The following is a 23,386-nucleotide window of genomic DNA, read 5'->3' as shown; positions in this document are numbered from 1 at the left end:
ACATTTCCCAAATTATTTGCCGAGAATTTCTCCCCTTATTTTTTCGAATTGGTGAAATTTCTCCGGCGAGTTTTGAGGCTACCACGTCACCGACAAGCGACCGAAATCCACGGCGGTCAAACACCCCATTTTGCTTAAATTTCCAACCAAACACACTCGGGCGAGTTACGGCGAATTACTAGAATTACATACGCTGCTATTTCCCTCAAAATAAGAGAACCAAACAGAGCATTAACGGTATCAATAAGATGATCACTGTCACTTGCATTTTCAGTGATTTTATCACACAAAACATTCCAGCTCGCAACTTCAAGCAAACCTATGAAAAACACACAGACAAAATACATATATAGCTAAAAATGATTCATGGGTGGAAATACACACTTCCATAACTTCGTAAAAAAAACGATAGTAAAAAGTAAAATAAAAAGAAATATACTTTATGTATCTTCATGAACAATGGAGCAAGTGTACAAAACCCAAATACAGTCCGAACAAAACGCACGCAAAAATTATGTTTACGTGAAAGTAGAAAAAATTTCTTGATCTTTCACACTGAGTTTAATTATAATTCTAGCTCGACAAAAAGAAAATATGGAGATCTCAAACTCATTGGACTGGCGAATGCAATTAGAAATGAATCGACAATTCACCTCCCCTTAGTCCTTGTGTCGAGGAGTGTGTTGAGGAGCGGGAGATTGATTCGCCGACTCAATCAAATCCTTGAGTTTTTGGAACCATAAGAGCTTGGTTTTGTTAGATGTTTCTAGTTTTGGAGTTCCCTAAAACTCGTTATGGAAACTAGAGTTTCTAAATTTTAGAGTTACTAAAACATGCGTGGCCTTGCATTTTAGCAACCTTTCTATGAATTAGGTGACCCATTAACTTTGGAAATATTTTGGAAGGCAAGTTGGCTCGAATAACTATTGCTAAAATCGTGCCTAAAGATCCAAACGAATTTGCATTTTTTTTTAAAAGTTTTACGGGAGCTTTTTGTTTATTTAAGAGACTCTTGGTCCCACTTCCTCACATCACCGCAATCGAGTTCCTTTGATAGAGAGAGAGCTCATTTTGAGAGAGGTTTCCCATTAGCCTAGTGTTGTGGAGAAGGAAGAGAATGTCAAGGGGCATTTTTTGAATCGCTCTTGTGTTCGGAAAAGCTTGAAGCATCATCCGATTACGTGGGGAGGAGGAACAATCATGGCAGAAAGTACTTCTAACCCATCTCATTAAATTCGAATTTTCTTTATTTTCCAATGCCCAATATCTGAAGGGATCATGAAAGTTAATTTTTTAAATAATATCCGGTATCAGAGTAAGGTTGAAGGCCTTGAAATTCAGAGAAAAGTCAAGTTTTAGGTATAATTGTGTCGATTCAGAGAAAAGTCAAGTTCTATCATGTGATAACCTGATTATAATATGGTCCATTGGCGCTCACTCAAGCATGTACATGGCATCATGACTGGCCCAACGAAAAATCATTGTTCGGTTTGTTTGGGCGGAGTGAGAAAGTTGGAACTGAACCGTCGCAACTAAACCCCCATCCCAACAATTATATGTTAAAAATTGGTAAAATTTTCAAATTAACCTTAAAAAAGGGCGGCCCAGTGCATGAGTCTCCTGCAATTGCGGGGTGTGAGGAGGGCCAGATGTACGCAGTCTTACCCCTGCTTTGTAGAGAGGCTTTTTCCTTGATTTGGACCACCAGGTCACAGTGGAGCAATACAAGCGAGGAGTGCCATTATCAATACTGGGTAGTTAAAAAGCCAGGAGTGCCATTATCAATATTAGAGGTACAGATATTATTTCGAGAATCAACGTCTTCTTCTGTTTAGTCCCTGTGAAAACCCCATCGAAGCCTTGGATTATGCGGAATGCAGAAGGCTCTAAATTATAGGATGTGTGAGAATGAACAGAAAGGGTTTGGCGATTTTGATGAGAACGAGAATGAGAAGTGCTGAAGGAATAAAGCTCCCCGTTCCTCCGGTAAGAAACCTTTTTTTCTCTCCTAATTTTCTCTCTCTTTGTAATTGTTTTCTGCTTTGGATGTTTAATTTGGTGGGTTTCTGAACAGCGTTTCATCATACAAACGGTCCAATTTCTTATAATCTTATCATCTTTTCTTTTGTTTCCATAGAACTTTGTGGGGTTGAGGGATTGAATTCATTTATACTTCTTTCTTTTTATGGGTTTTGAAAGAGTTTAGTGGAAATCAAAGGGGTGCAAATATCATTATTTGGGTTTGTATCTTATCTGTATAGAAAAATCATGGGAATTCAATCTGTTATAGTTCTAAAGCTGTATTTATGATCAGATATAATTATCAGAGATGGGTTCATCTCCATCACCACCATAAGTACACGTAACTGTACATTGGACCTTGAATTCATGCCTCTTATGGGGTAAAATTACGCCCATTGGTTGATCCTAAGGGGCGACGCGGATTGTAGCTAAGAGAGGAGAAGAAGCGGACCAGCCATCATTTTTTACTTCTCACCCTTCTTTCCGTCAGCAAGACAAGAGATTAGCAGATCCTCACATATTTCCAGCTTTTAGAAATCTCAGGATGCGGGAGAGATTTTTAAAACCTGAATTTCTCTCTTAAAATCCAAGAAACGCTGTGAGGACAGCATACAGCAGCTTGATCATGAACCCTCTTTTACACTGTTTTCAAACAAAAAACCTGGATTCTAAAATACGCTTAAGGGGCCGTTTGGATACGCGGATTTTAGAATTGGGGATTTCTTCAAAATTGTAGCTAAGAGACAAGAGAAGAAGCGGACCAGCCGTCGTTTTTGACTTCTCGCCCTTCTTCCCACCAGCAAGAGAGTAGCATATCCTCCCATATTTCCAGGTTTTAGAAATCTTAGGATGCGGGAGAGATTTTTAAAACCTGAATTTCTCGCTTAAAATCCAAGAAACGCTGTCAGGACAGCATACAGCAGCTTGATCATGAACCCTCTTTTACACTGTTTTCAAGCTGAAAACCTGGATTCTAAAATACGCGTATCCAAACGGCCCCTTAAGTGTCTGATTGGTGGTGTCCATTAGTACTTTATATGAACAAAAATGATCAGAGATATGCGTTAAACATGCAAAGTCGGAAATCGCTTTCACATCTCATATGACATCTGTACCAACAGACTTCTTCAGACACGAGTTGTTGATTTGGATTATAAATTTTACAGTGGAAATGATTTTCATTCCATGGCTCACTTACAGTATGGACCCTCAAATGGATGGTCCCGATCACCCTACTGAACATACGGTGGGAATGACCAATGAAGCCATCCGCATTCACTGTGGTGTCCCAGAGACAATCACATTTGTTATTTATTATATATATATATATATATATATATATATATATATATATATATATATTTCATGAGAAGTTATGGGAAGTTCATCAATAGTGTGTAATTCAAACCATAATAGCCGAAAACTGGGCGGGTGGGAAATTCATTTCCCCTAAAACATGTTTCGAAAATGTGATAAAAAAAAATTGGTAGAACGTTTCTGAAATGCACGGGAAACACATGAGAACGTTTCCCCTCTATTTTTTCCTGCATTTCCTATCTCCGTTTCATGTTTCGCTTCCCGAATTTGTTTCCCACTCGGGTAACTATGACTCCAAAGTAAATTCGTGCTGCCATCAAATGTAAACAGTTTTGCATTCTTTTTTTTGATTGACTGGTTCTCAATAGTAAAAGGCAATTTTTGGGCCCTCAACAGTTCTCAACGGTTTTGATTGACTAGTTTACATCTCCCAACTAGTTCCAACAGTCCTCAACTAGTTCCATCTCCCATTGCTTCTTTTTGATTGACTAGTTCTCAACGGTTTTTGCATTCTTTTGAGCCTTTTATATTTTTGGTTTTTACATTTTGTGCAGAATGAAGCCTGTCAGAGTGAAAATAAACCAAGCACCCAACAGTTTGAACAGGGTGAAGCAATGGGAGATGGAATGCCATCTTTTCAGAAACCCAACTCCTCAATCGATCAAGAGAGGTACGTCTTCATTGACAATTTTATGTATTAACTTTGACTGACCTGTTAAGCTCCCTTATTTCCATCTTAAATTCGAAGATATCCACAAAAGGAGTATGAAAGAGAAAATCTTCCTAAAATAGTTCTTTCTCAGGATAGTGAGGCTCGTTCAGGAGGCAATGCATACAGCTATCTTAACGAATAACAAAGAATCAGTAGATACTACCCTCAATGTTTTTTCACAGGTATTAATTGATTGTTGATGATTTTGCATGGGATTTTCCATCATAGTTATTCTAATCAATTAATGACACAGGGTTATTTTAGTCTTTCTCATGACAACCGTCGGAAACTACTACTTATACTCGCCAAAGAGTACGATGTTGATAGGACACGAGTTCGTGAACTGATGCAGCAGTATCTTAGTCTCGAGCTTCCTGGTGGTAATTTCATTTAATGATTTTAACTCTGCTCAAAATTCCATATTATCTTCTTTAAGGTGGTTATTAATGAAAATATTATGTTTCAGGTGAAAAGGCTAAAAAATCTGGCCTTGAAGAGGAAGGCTTGCTCTCTACATTTTATAGGACTGAGCGAAATCTCCGACATGCTCTCATGCCTATGTATGAGGTTCTGTTTGAACAACTCAATGCATATCCTGGTGGATTGAAGTTCTTGTCCATCCTTCGAGCCGATATTCTTTCTACACTTGCGTAAGGTCCTAATCCATCTTCTAAGCTTTTCTTTCAGTTGTATACTATTTTAGCTCACAAACAACTTAATTGGGTAAGTTATACATGTCAAGTGTCTATCAGTTGTTTTGCGCTATTCTTAAGTAACCATCAACAAAACTTATCTAAATTGTTAAATTATTGAGCCTTTCGAAGTATATGTCACTTATTCTGCGTATAATTTTGAAGATTACTAACTTAAGCACCTCACTAGTTTGTATATTCCAAGCCTTAAATGTTCATAACTGTTTTCTTATGGCATCATTTCTTATATTATATATGTATACAGTGAACAAAATATTTCATCTTTGCGCGCATTGGACTCGTATTTGAAGGAAAAGCTTATTACTTGGCTTAGTCCAGCCAATTTGGAGCTTCACTGTATTACATGGGATGATTCTGCATCTTTGCTGGAGAAAATTGTAGCATATGAGGTGAGGTCGTCTACCATTTCCCATCACTACTTCCTTGAATTATATTGTGTAACATGATTTATTATTTATATAAATTTTTTGTTTGTTTGTGTATTTATTTATTTGTTTTGCTCAGGCTGTCCATCCGATTAGCAGTCTTCTAGATTTGAAGAGAAGGTTGGGCGTAGGTCGCCGTTGCTTTGGATATCTGCATCCAGCGATACCTGGTTAGCAATTCCTGCTTCTGCTAACATATTTGTAGAGTAATGCTAGTTCTTGCACTCATTTATCAATGATGTACTTGCAGAATATTGAACTAAGATTTGCTGCAATAATTCAAGTGATTTCCCTTGGAACTATTCTGTTTCTTATGTTTAGTAGTTCCAACTTGATTGCCTTTCACCTTGAGGTATCTCCATTTTGATTAAAAAACCAAAGCAGAAGCTTGAATTAGACCTCTCTCAAATTCTTGTATTTTACTCCTGAAGAGGCATGGATGAATTTGTTGGAAGCTTTATTTCAGAAGATGGCTATTAAATGCTAATATGTTTATCAACCATAACTTACATTATATCATGAATGATCTGAGCCTCTATTTATGCCCAGACAACCTTGAGTTTGCTGCTCACAATTGATGTTTCTCCCCATGCTGTTCACACATGGTTACTTCATCATGTTGTTGTCCTGTTTTCTTGTTTTTCTATCTAGATCGCTTCATTGTAGGCATCATCTAATGACCAATATGGATGGAGAGTCGCTACATTCTGTATACTAACACGTAGCCCCTCCACATAATGTGCCACAAATCTCCTTTTCTCTTTCCGTTATGTCACTTCGTATTTTGTATTAGTAGAAGATAAAATTCATCCGCTCACTCATACATGCTACTCTCTCCTTGCCTCAAATTCTTCATCTTTTGATATAAGTGTTGCAAGCAATTGTTTCAGAAGAAAATTTTCCTGTAAATTCATCTACGTCTTTTCCCATGATGTTATCTTTGTCTTTCCCATGCATTTTCATCTTGCCTTGAGCTATTCCCACGATGCCTGCACATTCTTCCTTAACTTAATGGCCACAATCTTCACCTTTTTATGATCCAACCCATCCTTACGACTGAAAAGTCGTTTCACAATGTTCAACTAGTGAATAAAATCTTCTGGTTGCAGCCTCCCTTCAAAATTTGCAAAATCAAGCTTCATATCAAATTCCCTAAAGCCCCTTTCCACGTAATGAGCAAATTTGGGATTTTTTGTCACTCATCCTGCTCAACATATGAAGCATGGCCAAAGAAAGGGTTAAAATCCAGATCCTCCGGGCACAACTGTTATCATTACGTTCCTGTGCATCGTAGTGACAAAGTTGCTGCGTAAGTTATTACTGAACTTGCTCTGTAGACCTTTAATTTCTTCATCTCTTTCCTACTGCAGGGTTTTTCTGAACACCTCTCCCAGGAACTCTTCTATCAGCAATGAGAGTTTAATTTGAGCTAATTCTAAACCAAACATAGGCTCTGATGCCAACTGATGCAATTTCGTCAAAGATTTCACACTCTAAGCAGCCCAAGATGATGGCCAAACTGTCCAAAATTACAGATCTGATGTAATCTACACTAAAGAGTTCTAGAGCATGGAAAACAACCCCAAAACCATATGAGCACACATCTTGGGCAGAACTATAAGATTTAAGCAAGAATAATTCCAAAAAACTGCAAATAAACACCTAAATAATAGAGAGAAGAGTTAAAAAGGTCTTACCAGAATTTAATATATAAAAAATCCAGCACCAATAGGTTTCAATCCAAGTCAAAGCTCTTGGAGACTGAAAACCCTAAGCAAAGAACCAAGTTCTATTAAAAAAGACAAAACACAATATTATAAAATTCGTAAGCCCTCTTTTCACTTTCATATGCCTAATTTAATGAAACAGGAAAAAATAAAATAAATACCCTTATTCACTCTAGGGTTGTAAAAGTAAATCACTTAAATTCTTAAGCCCCTAAAGCTCAAATAAAAGAAACCCATACTCATATTGATCGTGTGGTCCCTTTGGTGGGCCATGGTCCCATATATGCATATGGATGTACACATATGATGTTTGAAAATGAATGCACCTGGTTTTTATGCTGATTCAGAAGGGTCTAACTCTTACGTAATTGATATAAAAGGGAATATTGATTCAATTTATTTTCCTTGCTAGTAGCTCTGAAACAGTCTTGAAATGGGTCGTTACCATTGTTAGAATGAGGGAGTTTGACATTAGTATTGTGACTGTATTTGGATAATTGGACCTTCTTATTATAAAGGTTTACATGCATGAGGAACTTCATCTTTCATTTTGAGAAGATAAATCCATGTTGCTGTATGATAAGCTTAGATGCTTAGACTAACTTGCTAGGTTATATTTCTTCAGGGGAACCCCTTATCTTTATTGAAGTTGCACTGATGAAGAATGTGGCTCAGACAATACAGGTATTTAACACCATCACTAGTCTATGCTTTTCTTTAGCTATTTATTGCTTACATTTTCTTTTTGGAATCAGGAAGTTTTATGGGATGATCCCCCGACACCAGAATGTGAAGCAACATGTGCTTTGTTTTACTCTATATCATCAACTCAAGTAAGCTTCACAATGCACTTTTGGTGCTATCAGCGGTCTATTATTTGTATACCATTATAAGCATGGGCAACCACCTTAATTTTTTTTTTACATTTAAAAAAAAAAAAAACCACTTCACCCTTTCATTTGAAAAAAAAAAAACATTATATGCATGTGCATTATATAAGGCCGACTTGGACATAACATTAGATAGGGGTAGATTAGGAACATCGTATTCTTTTCTAATACTTAAGTTACGACTTTATTATTAGTGGACCGAGTTAATTCATTTGAAGAACTTCTGAAGCCATTTTAACATGACTTTCAGGTTCCAAGCACGTCTTGTTAGTACAGCTGATGTTAGCAACTGTACTTGATAGAAGAATCGATTTAGATTTTACGGTTGCTTATATGGTCCAATGGCTATGATTGTTTTGTGTAACTTCGCAATAGGTCACTCACTGCCTTAGTGAGTGATAAATGAAATCTTATTGGGGAAACTTGTCTCTCGGTTTCAAATAGAAACCGTGCAGCATAAGTTTCTGATAAGCTATCATGCAAAGGGCCTTTAAGGTGCCAAGATTTGGGTGACTATATGTGTTTGGCCCAGGTATGATTGCATCATAGCTTTGCTTGTGGAACTATCTGTTTCCTCGGGTAGCAAGTGGATGGGGATTCTTATTGTCTTGAAATTCAACTGAGTTTGTGTGCGTCTTTGTGATCATGCACAGATAGTTGAGTGTTTTCTGATGTCCATTGTGTTGAACCAATGCTAGCTGACTAGATATTGCTTTAACTCTATCGTATTTACCATGTCATTTTTAGGGCTATTTTCTTGTATTTGTCAAAGAGATGGTCATTGAAATTTTTTTTAATGTTTTGAATCCAGAAAAAAGGTTGCATTGTTTGTTTTTTTTAAAAAAAAACTTTCTGGATGTTTTCCTCAACTTATCCTGGGCTAATGTTAATCGCATGTTTCATTCCGCCACAGGGGATGTGTTGCATTTTCATTATGCTGATTTAGTGTTGATCTCTTATTATTCTTTGTGATAACTGTCAACTCTTCCCTTACTGTAATTGTAAACTTTGCCGATGGTCTTTTGAGTTTAAAACATTAAGGAATTAATTCTATATGACAAGTCTCTGATCTCACCAATTCCCATAATTGACAGCCAGGACTAGCCGGAGTCAACCTTGGAAAGTTTCTTATCAAACGTGTGATAGATCTGGTGAAAAAAGAGATGGCGAATATTTCAGTAAGTACTTCTATCAATCGCCAGAACTTGTTAATTCTGTAAAGTCGCAGATATCTTCAAATTGAATATTATCAGATAGGCAGGCATCATGTGCTGCATTTCAGAAATCCATCCGCTATACATTTTGTTTTTAAAAGCTTTCTGGATTATTAGTAGGTAGTTTGTCTCATTAGAATTGTTGATTCTCTTTAGAAATGTTTCTGAAATGTCGCCAATAATGATGGCTATATAGGTGGAAAATGTTAAGGTGTAGCATATGATTACCTCTAGTGTCCATTCATATTTTACCTCACCTTTCTTTTCTTTTTTTTTGAATGGTAAATTTAATTTATTTTTACCTCGTCTTTCTAAAAATTACATATTTGCATTCATTCTTACATTTACTTGGAATGTGTCTCCAAAGACATTTGCAACACTCAGCCCAATTCCAGGATACATGCAATGGCTTCTATCCAAGTTAGCATCTCAGTCAAAGCTTTCCGAATCAGAGACTGAAGGCGTGACAAATTTGTCAGGAGAGGGATTAAGTTGTAGTTTCAGAGAGAACATACTTCTTCCAGAAGAAGAGAAAGCACTGTTAGACTCATCCATGTAAGTTTAATCCCCTTGAATCTATAGCATGTAATGTTATTATGTTCATGCATAGTTGGCTCAATTCTTATATAATTTCAATGTAATTGTTATCAATACAAAGCAACTTTATTAGTTTCTATTTTGTGATTGGTGGAACCTAACTTGATGAATGCAACCTTAAACTTTTTCTCTACTTGTTCCTTTTCATATGTAGGAAATTTAAAATACGTGCCATTGGTGACTATTATGCAGCTTCTTGCAGTACTCTTTAAGTGTTATTCACCATCTCATTAAAAATGAAAAATAAAAAATAAAAAAAATCGAGGCTCAAAGGATTTCAATTGTTGCTGTTCATTACTGGTTAGATGTATGAGTATATTTGGTGGGTTTATTATGGGCACATTTTTCCTTTGACTAATTTTTAATTACTGGCTGATTAATAAAACAAGTGATGAAAGGGGGAAAACATTCATTATCACGAAAACCCTATTCCTCCTAATTTTTTCTCTCATTATTCTTTCTTTTCTTCTCCGACAAACTCTATCTTCTTGTAGATTCCTACTTGGTATCAGAGCTCAAGAGAATCAATTGATTGCTCTTTTTTTCAAAGCAAGAGGAGACGTGGAAGGGTTCTGACAATTGTTTCCGTGTCAATCGTAGACTCGCCCAAGTCAACTTCAGAGTTCTTGCACAAGTTCGCATTTTCCCTGCCGAGTCAATTAAAGCTCTTTTGACCCTCGAGTTATGACCGTGTCAACTAAGTACACGGCATGAATTGCCGAGTCTACTGGGATTTGATTTGGCTGGGTTTTGAAACACTTGTGCTGTTTTCACCCCCTAATGTTGACATCAGCTGTAGTATGATCATGGTGGCTTGATTGGATTGAATTAGATATTAATCCCAAGGACCTGCTTTATCTTGGTTTGTGACGATTTTTGGGCTTTTCTAGAAGATGTTTGAGGTGATTTAAGGATGGACGATTGAATCTTACCAAAAATCATAGTTTTTATTTATTTGTATACCGTGGTTGCATCACTTTTTGGGTATTTTTCCTATGGTGACGATTGAATCTGTTGACTCAATTTTTTTGCAACAATCGCAATGGAAATGCTCTCGTGATGATTTGTTAGGGATCGAAGGCGATATCTCATTATTTCTCCCTCTTGTTTACCACCTTGAATCCATATTTGTGTTTGTTTTTGCAGCTTAGGTACGTATAGACCATAGTTTTAAAACTCCCCGTGTCCGTGTCAACTCCCTTTACCTTGGCCGCGTTCTGCATTGCCCCACATCTGCGTTCCGCATTTTTCCCTACAAAGTCGATAAAAACTCCTTTGACTCTCTCGAATTATGACCGCGTCGACGAGTACGCAGCTGTATTGTGCCGAGTCGACTAGGAGTTTCTTCGGCCGCATTCCGCTCAGCATCCTCGTTTTGAAACACGGGTGTAGACCTATATGTTGTGGAGAAAATTTTCTTGGAGAATGTGGTGCCAGTGGCAACTGTTAAATTGAATGGACCTAATTATCTTCAATGGTAACAGTCCTTTAGATGTTTGTTGGAGGAAGGGGCAAACTTGGATATTTGACAGGGAAGACAAAAGAACCAGCCTCCATTGACATTGTTCGTGAGAACTGGGAAGCTGAGAATCTCACTATTATGCCTTCTCATCAATTCAATGCAACCGGATATCAGCAGTGGTTTTTTATTCCTGAAGACATTAAAGGGATATATGGGATGAAACAACACTAACCGTACATCAGGTGAAGAGTTTCACACATATACATCAATTTCTACATGACATCGTTCATCATTGATAGGGGGAGAAGTCTTTGGCTCGCTACTTTGCTTTTATTTTGACTATATGGGAGGTGCTTGACTATTATGATGCCTATGAGCTTATGTGTACAGATATGCGGTATCCTATAGAAAAAAGGTAGAGAAAACCTGTATTTTGAGTTCCTCACAGGACTCAACCTAGAGTTTGAGATGATTAGGATGCAGGTAATTGGAAGGGAGGAGTTACCTACGCTCAATCAAGTCCATACCCATTTGAAGCGCGAGGAGAAGTTGAAATAACTTTCCAAACTATTCTTAAACCTGGTGTTCATCCTAACCATTGATCTGAAGTTTTTCCTACAATCAAAACCCACCTAAAAATAGCAACGAGTCTCAAACACAAACTATACTTCAATGCGGATTTTGAAAAATAAGGGTTTCTAGAAGCCATCTAGGCATCCCCTAAAATAAGCTAAAGTAAAAGGAATTTTCCCTTAAATTTCTGCTCAAACAATGTTAAGAGGTCCCACTGCTGATGTCGTTGTGGGATCATCAAGCAAGGTCCAAAAAGACACCCCTTTAACCCCCTTTTCCATTCTGCCCATGTATTCTAAAGGTCCCTGCTGATGATGTCATTATAGCATCATAAAAAAAGGTCCAAAAAGACACCCATTTAACCCCTTTTTCCCATTCTGCCTATGTATTCTTTTGGAGGCTGATGGGGCCCATCATAGGCGCTCTAGCATGACTTGCTTCAGATTGGCAGGAATTGTTTCAAACCTCAAGATGGACAGGTGCGTGAATAATAATCATATAATAACAATAACTAGACTAGCTTGCTTTGCTTAAATATGTATTACAACTCCGTTTTAAAATATATCCTTTTCCAGTCTTCCTAGGTTGTTTCTAGAAGTACATAAAAACTTTCTTGATAACTTTTGATTTTTCTGTACCATTAAAAAAAAAACTTTTGATTTTTCTGTCATGCTTTTTTTTTTTGAATGAATAGATTTTTCTGTCATGTGTTGGTAATTCTGTGTGTTTCTGCAAATTCTCAAACAGTGCATCAATAATTTTTGACTTCCTGCTTACAGTTCGAAACTTTAATTTCTGTAACCTTACACAATACTAATATTTTTTCTTAACTGTGTTGGGAATTAATCTCATGTATGTGGTAATATTCTCAAGTGCAGGGAGTTTGCATCCGGGAAAAATGGCATGGAAGTGATGCTAAACTTGCTAACATCAACAAACTATGAGTGGGCCAAGTCTGATAAATTGTTAGCTGTATTACAATCTCCTCTAATGCGATTGTGTGCAAGGTACATGATAGCCTAGAATAAGGAACATCAGGGGCTGACACCCGAAGTTTTTCTTTGAAGTTGTTATTACTTTGATTGCAGATTCAGCCAATATAATTTCTTCCCAGATAATCTATTGATATATACTTTTTTTACACTTAGTTGTTGTTTTCATCAGGAGTGCTTGAGACGTATTCCCAGTTAATATGTGGATTACAATGTCTCATGTAAAGAAAAACTGAAGTAAACAAAGACAATAAATTTTATCCTGATACAATTCTCAACATGTTGTCAAAAGCCCATATGAGAACTCTTAAGATTAAAGAGTGGGTGCCAATATAAAAAGAGTGTGTGAATATAAGTTCCCATAGGAAAGGTCTAAAAGCAACTTATGTGGGTTTGTGAATTGTGATCAGGACATTCAAAGAGTTTCGGTGATAAGCCACCATACTCTAGAATTGATTGTTTATTTGATATCCAAATGAACATCTCAGGTTGAAAATTAAACACAACAAAATGAATGGAATCATTTATGGATTGTGGGGTGCCAATATCAAAACAAGTGAGTGTGAATATCGGCTCCCATAGGAAAGGCCTAAAAACAATTTATGTGGGTTTGCGATTAAGCCATTCCTAGAGTTTTCATTGATAAGCCACCATAGTCTAGAATTGATTATTTATTTGGCATCTAAATGAGCATCTCAGGTTGTAAATTAAATACAACAAAATGAAAGGAATCATTTATGGATTGCTTCTAAAACATTCCCAAATATTAGCATGAATGCCTTTTTATCTAATAATCACAACCTAGTTTTTCTGAATCTTTGTAGGTACCTCCTCCAAGAAAAAAAGCGAGGGAAAGCCCTTGATTCAGTTGCAAATTTTCATCTGCAGAATGGAGCAGTATGTCTTACCTGAACTTGTTTCAAAATGAAAGCATTCCGATTCTTCCACACATTATTTTCATTCCTATGCCAATTAGTAGATGAAATGTTATTGTTGTACTTTTCTGACATGCATTTTAGTTATCATTTTCGTTTCATTTAGCCCCTTACTGTCCTTTGCACATTTAGTTTGTGGCATATCCAGCTATTTTACATATATGATCTGCTTGTGGGTAAAATGAAGGTATCATGTCATGCATGATAGAAATTATCACATTCCTAAATAATTGTGGAAATTATAGTGTTATAATGCGTTTTACTAAACCTCTCTTTTCATTGGTAGTCTTTACTGACAAGCTAACAAATGGTTATGCTGGGTACTATTTGGAGATTGCAGTCTGTAAAATTTTTATGGCACCAAACAAGTTGGGTTGCATATGGTAACCTGATGATGCATATAATAGAAAATAAGGTCCGAAATTTGCTGGGTAGCTTTTGGTTTCAATTTTTAACTCAGATCTGGAATTTCGAAATAAATAAATTTAATTCAGGAAAAAATGCAGCAACTCACCTGTAATTGATAACAGATCAATAGGGTACAAATCTGTAGCAAAAAATAGATCAGAACCTAGTTGATTACAACCGTGGGTCTGATCTATTAATACCCTGCAGAAAACTACTGTAGGGAATTTCGTATGGATGATCTCATCCCTAAGAAAAGCCACATGAAAAAAAAAAAATTGCAGCCCAAAATCTGTGGAGAACTCTCTCTTTCTCTCTCAACACATCTTAACAATCTCTGAAACCAACTGATTACACACATATATAACCTCCTATTGCTACCCTAATAGAGTCCTACTAGGATCAGAACTGATAATCCTCCTGTGTTTAACGGAGCTTTGTGTCCCCGTCACTTGCGGGAATAAGTTTTGCTATAAAGCTTATCCACAACCTGCTCTGATACCAATCTTGTTCAGGAGTAGGTGCAAGAAACCACAAAAAAAAAAGAACAATCAGAAAACCTTGATCGCATGATTGGTTTGAGAAAACCCGAAAAGTCCACCTTCTTGGAGGGGGAAGAAAAGGAGCGTTCCTTTTTTCTTGATTCCATACCTTCAAAATTTCGTCAGAACTCAGAACATCTTCCCCTTTTGGTTGAAAGGGTGCGCAGAAAAAAAAAACCTGAGTGAAGAACACAAAAATGGGGCCCGCTACCAATTGTCGCTACATGCATCAAAATACAAGGGAAAATAAAGGAAAAACACATCAAAAAATCAGGCCTACAGGAGACAAAGCCTATAAAAACCTAACAATTACCTATGACAGCATGAACATAACCTCAATGTGAGGTTGTACTTCATTAGTTTCCTCTTCTTGAAAAGAACTCGCCCTTGATTTCTCGTTTTCATGCTCCCCATAGTAAGATGTGTTGAGAAGTTATTAATGCCACCCTCATGTTTTCTCCTTTCTTTTGGTTACCTTACTCCCTTGGGACTTTATGGTTCGATTACAGTACGTTCCTGTAGTTTTGATGCTCTCACCGATCTTGTGCCAAGATCAAAGAACAGAGAGACAGTCCTCTCACCCAGTTGTTAAAAGAAAAGCTAATGTCACTATGAGTGCTAGGATATGTGGCGTTGGCTAGCATGTGTCATATTGGGCCTGTTCTCCATGGAGTTAGCAAGTAGGGGGTTTATTGTATCCTTGGATAGGCTTGCTACTAACATTGAGAACAGGCCCAATGGGGGTAGGGTATGCTATCCAAGCAGGGTAGCCAAACTTTTTTTTTTTTTTTTTTGGAACGATAGCAGGGTAGCCAAACTAAGGAACAACTTATCAAAGGATTTGTCCCCGTGGAGAACAGCCCCATCATTGCTGCCATATTTCTACTTCTACAATGTTTTTGCAGTTTTTAGCTGTCCTGTAAGATCAAAAGCTTACCTGGTTTAATTAATTTTCTCTTGAACTCATCAAAAGCTTATTGCTATTTTCTAACCCTACCTCATTGAACATGGATAGATGGTTGGGAGACTAAACTGGATGGCAAACCGATCAGAAAAGGGCTTCAGTCAAAGCGGAGGTATCATGGTAAATTATATTTACAGGTAAATTTCTTGTCCAATGATTTCTCTTTTTATTTGGTAATAATATGATGTATGGTTTGTTCACTAAAATTTTCCTAGAGTTAGATGAAATGAGAAATATTTAAAATAGAGAAATAATTTTCAGGCTGGACAAGATTGAAGAAAACGCTCAATCATATTTAAGCACTGGGCATATCAATGCTTCATGTGACATTCCTTTTTATCTTGAGGTAAATTCACTCTTCAAGAAATATAGTTTGGAGTTTACTTTGTTCTGGACGGTCACTGAAATTTTTATTTATTGATATTTTCTACAAAATGTTGATTTCTCCACACAGAAATTTTTATTTATTGAAATTTCCTACAAAATTATGATTTCCCGACACGTTTCGAGGTAGATTTTCTGTAAACCCATCATTTGAGGGATGTCTTTTTTGTTAATAAGGGTCTTTCTCCTCGGACTTCCCAGAAATTGGAAGGTTTAAGTACCTTCCTTTTTTGTAGAACCATCTGAAAGGGCTGTTCACAAGTAGTACAAGCTTTCTTTATTTGTCCAGTTATTGACAACTCTTACTCAAGTAAATTATCTGAACCAAGATTAATCTTCGGAGTAAATATAAATGGCTACGGAAGTGACGGTCATCAACTGACACTCATCAGCAGATCAACCTTTGGACAGTGTGTATCAGATTGGAATATTCTACTTTTCGTATTGATGCATTTTCTTGTAATCAAACATATGTCGATTTTCAATCCACATACTTTTGAGAGGGCTTTTTAGAGTTTATGAGATCTCACAGTATATGAGATCATTGGATCTCACTGTTGGATTAAATTAAACTTGATTAAGCAGTTAGGTTTGATTAGAATTCTTCTTATCCTTTTCTGTTTCTAACTTTATATCATTATCCTTTGATGTTCATGCTTTTAACTGTTTAAGTGTTCTACATAAGCACTGATTAGGGTTCATTGTAACTAAGAAAGATCAGTGAAATCAGTTTTTAAGAAGCTCAGCCCTGTTACATTTTAGGACTTCCATTTTTCTATGGATGTGTAGATTTTATTTTCCCAAGATTTGTTTTGTGTTCTTCCAATATAATGTTTCACATAAATAATCCCTAACAGGCATCCAAATTGTAGAAGTCAGAAGAAACATGACGGAAGCATAGAAGGTTTGAAGATTCAAGGAAGACAATGCTGAATTATCTGGTAATATTGTTTACTTCAAATACATACATACATACTGCACACCCACATACATACATACACTGACATGCATGAATTTACATCTGTATATCATACGAAACACCTGTGTTATCGACTCTTTCACCGTTTGTTTACCTTTACAATGGTGGAAAACATGTACAAAATAGACAATAGAAATAAAAAAATAGCCTTGTTCTTTTCCTTGTAAAAGTCTCATATTGGTTAGCTGAGGTACAGGGAGAAACAATGTTATCAAGGGTGGGGTCAATCAACAATAGATGGATTGGGTTACTATTTATTGGTTTTTTGTTTTGGACATACATGGAGGCTTTATGACTGGTGTAGAAATAGTAAAATAATGAAAAGAAGAACAGAGTTTTTGCTCACAAAAGAAAGGGAAATGATATTATGAGTAGCTCTTGACATGAGAAGGGCAAGACAAGCTTCACTTGGGCCCACCCTCATAATGTTGACATGATCCAGATCCTTCATTAGAGGGCCCCTTGCAGAGACATTTCATGAAAATCAGTTCACTCGTGTCTCCATGATAGATCCTATTAAATGAAGGGTCTGGATCATACTATGTCATGTGGGTGGGCCGGGATTAGGCTTTTCATGCACTTCTCGTACTACGGCTTCTTAGTAATATGGGTCTCTCGAAAGGAAGGAGGGGAAATGGGAGCTAGTTAAATTGTAGTCTCCCCATTACCTTGCATTTACAGGAATTTCCATAAGTTACCCGCATAGGTTATACAAGAACAGTAATGGGATATATGCCCACTTTAACACTTTCCCTTAAATTGGGATGAAATGTCCTCTACTGGCAACTTCTTAATAATATCATGAAAATGGCCTTTACTAAATGCTTTAGTGAAAATTTCTGTAAGCTGGCTTATGGAATGAAAGGAGTGGATATATTCTCACTCATCATTATTTTAACAAATATAGTGGCAATGAATTTCAATATGCTTTATTCTTTGACAGAAAAACGAATTTGATGTTGTATGAATAGTAACCTCATCGTTACATTGTAAAGGAATAAAATAGGCTGTCTCAATACCAATCTTAGATAAGAAATTGTGTAGCGACAAAATCTACTTAACTGTAGCACTTAAAAATTGTGATCACATGCTTTTTCTTTCTTCATGTAATATGGTGTCTGACACTAATTTTTAGGGAAATTTTTTCATCACAGCAATGCTCTTATAATTGCACAAATGCAGCATATCTTTTCTTTTTTAATTGCCTTGTCAGAGCTTTTTGGGAACGGTAATGACCTCTGACAGCTCTTTAAATAATAAAAGTTAAGATCTGTTTGTGCAAATATCAAAACATGGTTTATGCCGATAAAATTTCCCTAAATTTTAACATATTAAACTTATTTTCTTTCTTCTGTTATTAGGGGATCCAACCCAACAGCAGTATCAGAGAAGGGTAAAGCCCAAAGATGCATAAGATTACTTAATAAAGTTCCTTGTCTAGGTATGGATTTGAGATGCCCTAAAACCCATTACATTGCATTTAAAATTCGTCTGCCTAGGCTTGTACATGAAGTGATTTCCTGCCAACATTGACAGTAAAGGTCAAATCTCCTACTAGTCACAGATATGTACCTGGATCATCTGCTTCAAGAAAGTTCTCTTCATGTAATTTCAAATACTGAGTAGCATTTATGTGCGTGTCTATGATTAGCATTTATGTGAGTGTCCATAAGCTTTGCACTCAACTTTGTAGACCTTTAATAATATATCTCTTTTCTCAGGTGTCCTTTAGCTCAGAGATGGTATTTGCAGTATCTCACTACAAGAATTATTTCATCCATATAGACAATTAAAATTGAGGTCTTTCAATGGTTTCTTAGAAAGAAGTCAGAGTGATTGGCTCTTTTCTGAAAATTAGTCTCCACTATTGCCTTACTAAACTAGTTAAACTAGGCCCTCAATTTATTTGAGACCATACATAGCCTTCTGCAACGTGTACACTCTTCCTTTCATGTCTTTAAGGCCATGCTTGGCCACCATGGAAAATTATTCCATGGAATATTCATGGGTCCAACTGTATGGGAGGGGCTGAGAAGTAAGGAGAGGGAGAGAGCTAAAGAAAATTGAGTGGGCAGGAGTACAGGTGCGTAGAAGTCCCTAAAAACTGGTGAAAAGAATACCTATTTAGAATTGGTTTTTTATTTTCTTGGTTTTTAGGAGCATTGCATGCTTACTTCCTCCTGGGAATGCTTTTTTTTATGGGGGCCAAAAATGGCCTAAATGTAAAACCAAGAGATATTACCATGCTTACTTCCTCCTAGGTTACCATTTAGAAGGACAGATTTTTCATTTAGTTGATAGAATTCATCCTTAGTTTGCATCAACCAATAAGATAAACTCTTAACAGATGCATCTGGCTATAGGAGCAAAGTTTTCCAAGTAGTCAATCCAATGTGCTTGAGTATCTCTTTTAGCTATTAATGTGTTTTTCTTCCAACATCCAACTCTAGTTTTTAAGGCAAAGCACTTTTTCCCATGGTACATGAACAAGATCCCATGTCATTTCTACTTGGAGCAATATAGGATGAATTAAGTCATATAAAGGATAGTTGATAAGATCTTGCATAGATATTATCAAGAGGCAGAAGAAAAAATATAAGGAGACACCAAAGGATTAATAGGAAAAGAGAATGAGGTAGTACATGGTGAAGGAGAGTAGCTAGTGACTTCAATCTGAATCAACTTTATGCACCCACAAAACTCCAGTCATGGATCAAACATGTACAGCTAAAAGTTTGAGCTATATGAAACCTGATTTAAACAGTTCAGAAGAACATTTCCAACCAAGAACACAAATTGCAATGTAATTAATAAAATTAAAGAAGAAAGATAGTTGGTACTAGAGTCAGTTTTCTTGAAAATAACTTTACATTTCACCCTTGTTATAATGAAAGACTTTAATGTTGGTATAAAATTTGATTTGAAGCTTCTTATAGCATGATTTAAATATGAAAAATTCTAACTACACAATCACCTGAATTTCTTTCCTAACTTTTGCTTTTTGAGCCCCCACGTACACCTGGACTTGACCAGATTCATTGATCCTGCCAAATCTGGCTCATTGCCATTGGCCCCATCTTGATCGGATGATCCTAGCCTCTTAATCTGTTTGGCTTTTGTTTGAGGTTCTATCAAGAGAAGCTAAAACATTTATTTTTACATATGGGTTGTCAGTTAGACGTGGGACCAGGACCATGTGGGCTGCCTCTTGTTAGTCTACTAGATCAACGCTCCTGGTTACACTCCAACATTGATCATCTGCATAGTCTTGCTCTTTAAACATATGAGATTAGGCCATGTTTGGCAACCATGGAATTTTTTTTCACCGGTATTAATTCATCAAGTAGTGAGAGAGTAGGGACTAGGCAAGGTGGGCAAAGGAGAGACCTGAAAGGGAACACAATGAGAGGAGAGGATGAGAAGTGACTAAAAAAAGGGAAAAAATAAGTTGTATTTTGAGTGGAATTTTTTTCCCCTCGTTTTTCAGCATTTCTTACCCTAACCTCACTCAACCCGTCTCAACTCTCTCACTCTCAGGCCCTCCAACACCATTAGTTAAGCTAATATTCCATGGGACATAATGTGTTTGGCAACTATGATTTTTTCCCATGAAATATTAGCTTATCCAATGGTGAGGGAGGGCAGAAGAGTGAGAGACCTGTGAGGGGCTGAGGGGTGAGATGGTAAGAAAAGGCTTATAAAATCATGTGGTATCGGAGCTATTGCCTCGCGGAGATTTGGATTCAAAACCCAACAACTCTCTGATATTAAAAATCCATGTGTATGGCCAATCCAAAAAAGATGATTAAAAATCCACATGTATGGCCAACCCCAAAAAGAGGGACCACATTATTTTTTTCCCTGTCTCTTGAAGTATAAATGATTAATTAACACCAACTCTAACGGCTTAAGCTTTTGGAGTAATTGGTTGTTTTCACATGGTATTAGAGCTATTGCCTCGTGTATGTCTGGGCTTGAAACCCAACAACTCCCTGATATTAAAAATCCATGTGTATTGCCATTCCTAAAAAGAGGGGCAACGTGTGGAAGTATAAATGATTAAATAACACTGGCTCTAACGTATGGCTTAAGTTTTCTTAGGGTAATAGGTTGTTTTACTAGCCACATTTCATCCTCTCCTCATTCATGCCCTCTCTACCCCACTTTCACGACTAGATAGGGTAATGTTTTATGGAAAAACTTTCGTGGTTGGCAAAGGTGGCATTAGATGGACTATTTTTTTTCCGTGGTTGCCAAACATGGTCAAAATTTCTTGTAAAATATAAGATCTCTCTCTCTCTGAAAAATTTTCATGGTTGCCTCCTGTGGTTGCCAAACATGGTCTAAATGTCTTGGAAAATATAAGGGGGCCGTTTGGATACGCGGATTTTAGAATCCAGGTTTTTAGTTTGAAAACAGCGTAAAAGAGGTTAGAGATAAGGAGACAAAAGAAGGAGACAAAAGGAGAGGACCAGCCGTTGTTTTTGAGTCATTTTTTACTTCTCTCCCTTCTTTCCATCAGCAAGAGAGTAGAAGATCCTCCCATTTTCCAGGTTTTAGAAATCTCAAGTTGGAGGAGAGATTTTTAAAACCTGATTTTCTTGCTTAAAATCCAAGAAACACTGCCAGGACATCACACAACAGCCTGATCATGAACCCTCTTTTACACTGTTTTCAAACTAAAAACCTGGATTCTAAAATCCGCGTATCCAAACGGCCCCAAGAACTCTCTCTCTCTCTCTCAAATGCCTCTTTCCTAAAAACTACTCATTGTGATGCCCCTTTACCTTGCTGTCCTACTCTCTTCGGATGCCTCAAACATGGATGCAACAAAGATGCAAGCATATATACACACAAACCTACAGAAATTATACGTAAGATGAGTCCTTTATTGAAAGCTTATGAATTAGACATTATTCACTGACATGGAGCTTTGCATGACTAAGATGGGTACATAAGTGTGGGTAGCTATTTAGGCCTATGGAGACATTGCTTTCCTTCTCAAACATGGCTACAACAAAGGTGTGTGCGTGTGTGTGTGAGAGAGAGGGTGACACCAATAGAAGATCAAGCCATTGGAGGAGGGAAAGGAAAGGGAGGCTTCGGGTGTTTGGGAGGGAAAGGAAAGGGAGGCTTCGGGTGTTTCGGAGGGAAAGGAAAGGGAGGAAGAGGGTGTTTGGGTGGGAATGGAAAAGGAAAAGGCGGCAAGGGCTGCGCATAACCACACATGCCATAGAAGCAAAGGCTTCCAAATGGACATTTCTTCCAACATTTGCCACAATGAAAAGGGTTAATGTTAGTGTCTATACAAAACCCATTGCAACATTGCCATGTAAAAGGGCACCTAATGCCACACAACCCACAATTGTTCACATCCGAGCCCACGTCCACGCACCGGTTCTTACAACATTTCCTCTTGTGGAATGGTGGTATCTGATTGGTATTGCCACCCACCTCGCAAATCCATGGCTGGTTCCAACACCCGGTCACCGCCCTCGGGTTCGACACCTTCTTGAGCCATTTCGATGAGTCTTTCGTCCTAGGTGCACCCCCTCGTGCACCTACAAAGAGTAACACTAGTACTACTAGTTTTAGAATTGAGACCCAAATGCTAAAACACCACATTTCTTTTTTCAGCTAAGAAGAAGGTTGTCCATGAAGAGTAGGGATTGGGAAATTGTGGGTGTAATTTGTAGGGAAGATTTGTCAGTTATTTCGTATTTTCAGGATGAAATTTAGGGGGAAAGTGAGAGGGAATTCATGTTTTTCTTACATTATTGGGAGGGTGCAATTGCAATAGACGTGAAGGGGGGAGGAGTGTATTGCTTGCTTGGTTTGCTTTGGGTTCTCCTTTTTATGAATCTACACACGAGATTTAAGGGGAAGGTAACGGATCCAAGAGACTTTGCTTTGCTTTTCCATATAACATGATGGATGATAATTTATAGCTCTAGAATTGGTTAAGCTTTGTTTTTGAGGGCCACGAGAAATAGCCTATGGGGGGTTGTATTAGTTTTGGGAGCTGGTATACTTGGTAATGCCACCCACTTTCCAATCTCTTGCCCGAGGTAAGATGATCCTAACCCTTCAACATATTTCTTTGTTGAGGCTAGATTTTTTGTACATGGAGATTTATGGCAAACAGGACGAATATGCGGAAAGTATTTGGGGGACTTGATTCTCATCTCCTTCCAAATATAATTGTGGCCGTCCGATCGTCTTGAAAGTTTGTAATTATCCCTTTTTCGATTATAACATGCTTTTAGAGAGTGATGATCAACCATGTTTGCCTTGTCGGACCCTCAGATCAACAAGATTTTAGTACATTTAGTGGGCCTGGGAGTGTTTCCTATTTAGGTGATTATTTTTTCCGAAAAGAATGTTTTCTTTTTTCATAATGCGAAAGGAGTGTTTAAAAGAAGTTGTATTTAAAACTTAAAAATTCATCTTAAGTTTTAAATGAAACTTATGAGCTTCTTTTTCCAAAAACTTAACATTAAATCTGCATGGATAAAATATATGAAATCATAGAC

At 37.2% G+C, this 23,386-nt stretch overlaps 1 protein-coding gene across 5 annotated transcripts; it reads left to right on the top strand.

Annotated features, from left to right (window-relative positions):
• The first annotated feature begins 1,720 nt into the window (after positions 1-1,720).
• Positions 1,721-18,573, top strand: LOC143857631 (malonyl-CoA decarboxylase family protein). Of its 5 annotated transcripts, none has more exons than XM_077368084.1 (17): positions 1,721-1,986; positions 3,894-4,009; positions 4,143-4,233; positions 4,305-4,428; positions 4,518-4,701; positions 5,009-5,153; positions 5,269-5,359; positions 7,542-7,600; positions 7,672-7,749; positions 8,901-8,984; positions 9,388-9,575; positions 12,531-12,659; positions 13,469-13,541; positions 15,542-15,627; positions 15,752-15,836; positions 16,747-16,815; positions 18,215-18,573. In XM_077368084.1, exons 1-16 carry the CDS (start codon positions 1,909-1,911, stop codon positions 16,762-16,764), a joined length of 1,629 nt encoding a protein of 542 aa, XP_077224199.1. In that variant the 5' UTR covers positions 1,721-1,908; the 3' UTR covers positions 16,765-16,815; positions 18,215-18,573. The 5 variants fall into 5 exon arrangements, with proteins under 5 accessions (XP_077224199.1, XP_077224193.1, XP_077224196.1 ...); XM_077368078.1 differs by having other exon boundaries at positions 1,804-1,986; positions 4,305-4,431; XM_077368081.1 differs by having other exon boundaries at positions 1,813-1,986; positions 4,305-4,431; positions 16,732-16,815.
• The last annotated feature ends 4,813 nt before the right edge of the window (positions 18,574-23,386 follow it).

Source organism: Tasmannia lanceolata, unplaced genomic scaffold (genome assembly GCF_043159265.1).
Source record: "Tasmannia lanceolata isolate RefF3 unplaced genomic scaffold, GAP_Taslan_0.1 ptg000003l, whole genome shotgun sequence".
In the NCBI taxonomy this organism is placed as follows: domain Eukaryota; kingdom Viridiplantae; phylum Streptophyta; class Magnoliopsida; order Canellales; family Winteraceae; genus Tasmannia; species Tasmannia lanceolata.
The sequence above is the reverse complement of the archived record's forward strand: the minus strand, read 5'-3'. Positions and strand labels throughout refer to the sequence as shown.

Coding starts and splice junctions, on each gene's coding strand:
- LOC143857631 (XM_077368078.1), top strand. CDS start 1,909: ATGAACAGAAAGGGTTTGGCGATTTTGATGAGAACGAGAATGAGAAGT. Junction 4,702..5,008: donor GATATTCTTTCTACACTTGC/GTAAGGTCCTAA, acceptor ATATGTATACAG/TGAACAAAATATTTCATCTT. Junction 7,601..7,671: donor ATGTGGCTCAGACAATACAG/GTATTTAACACC, acceptor TTTTGGAATCAG/GAAGTTTTATGGGATGATCC.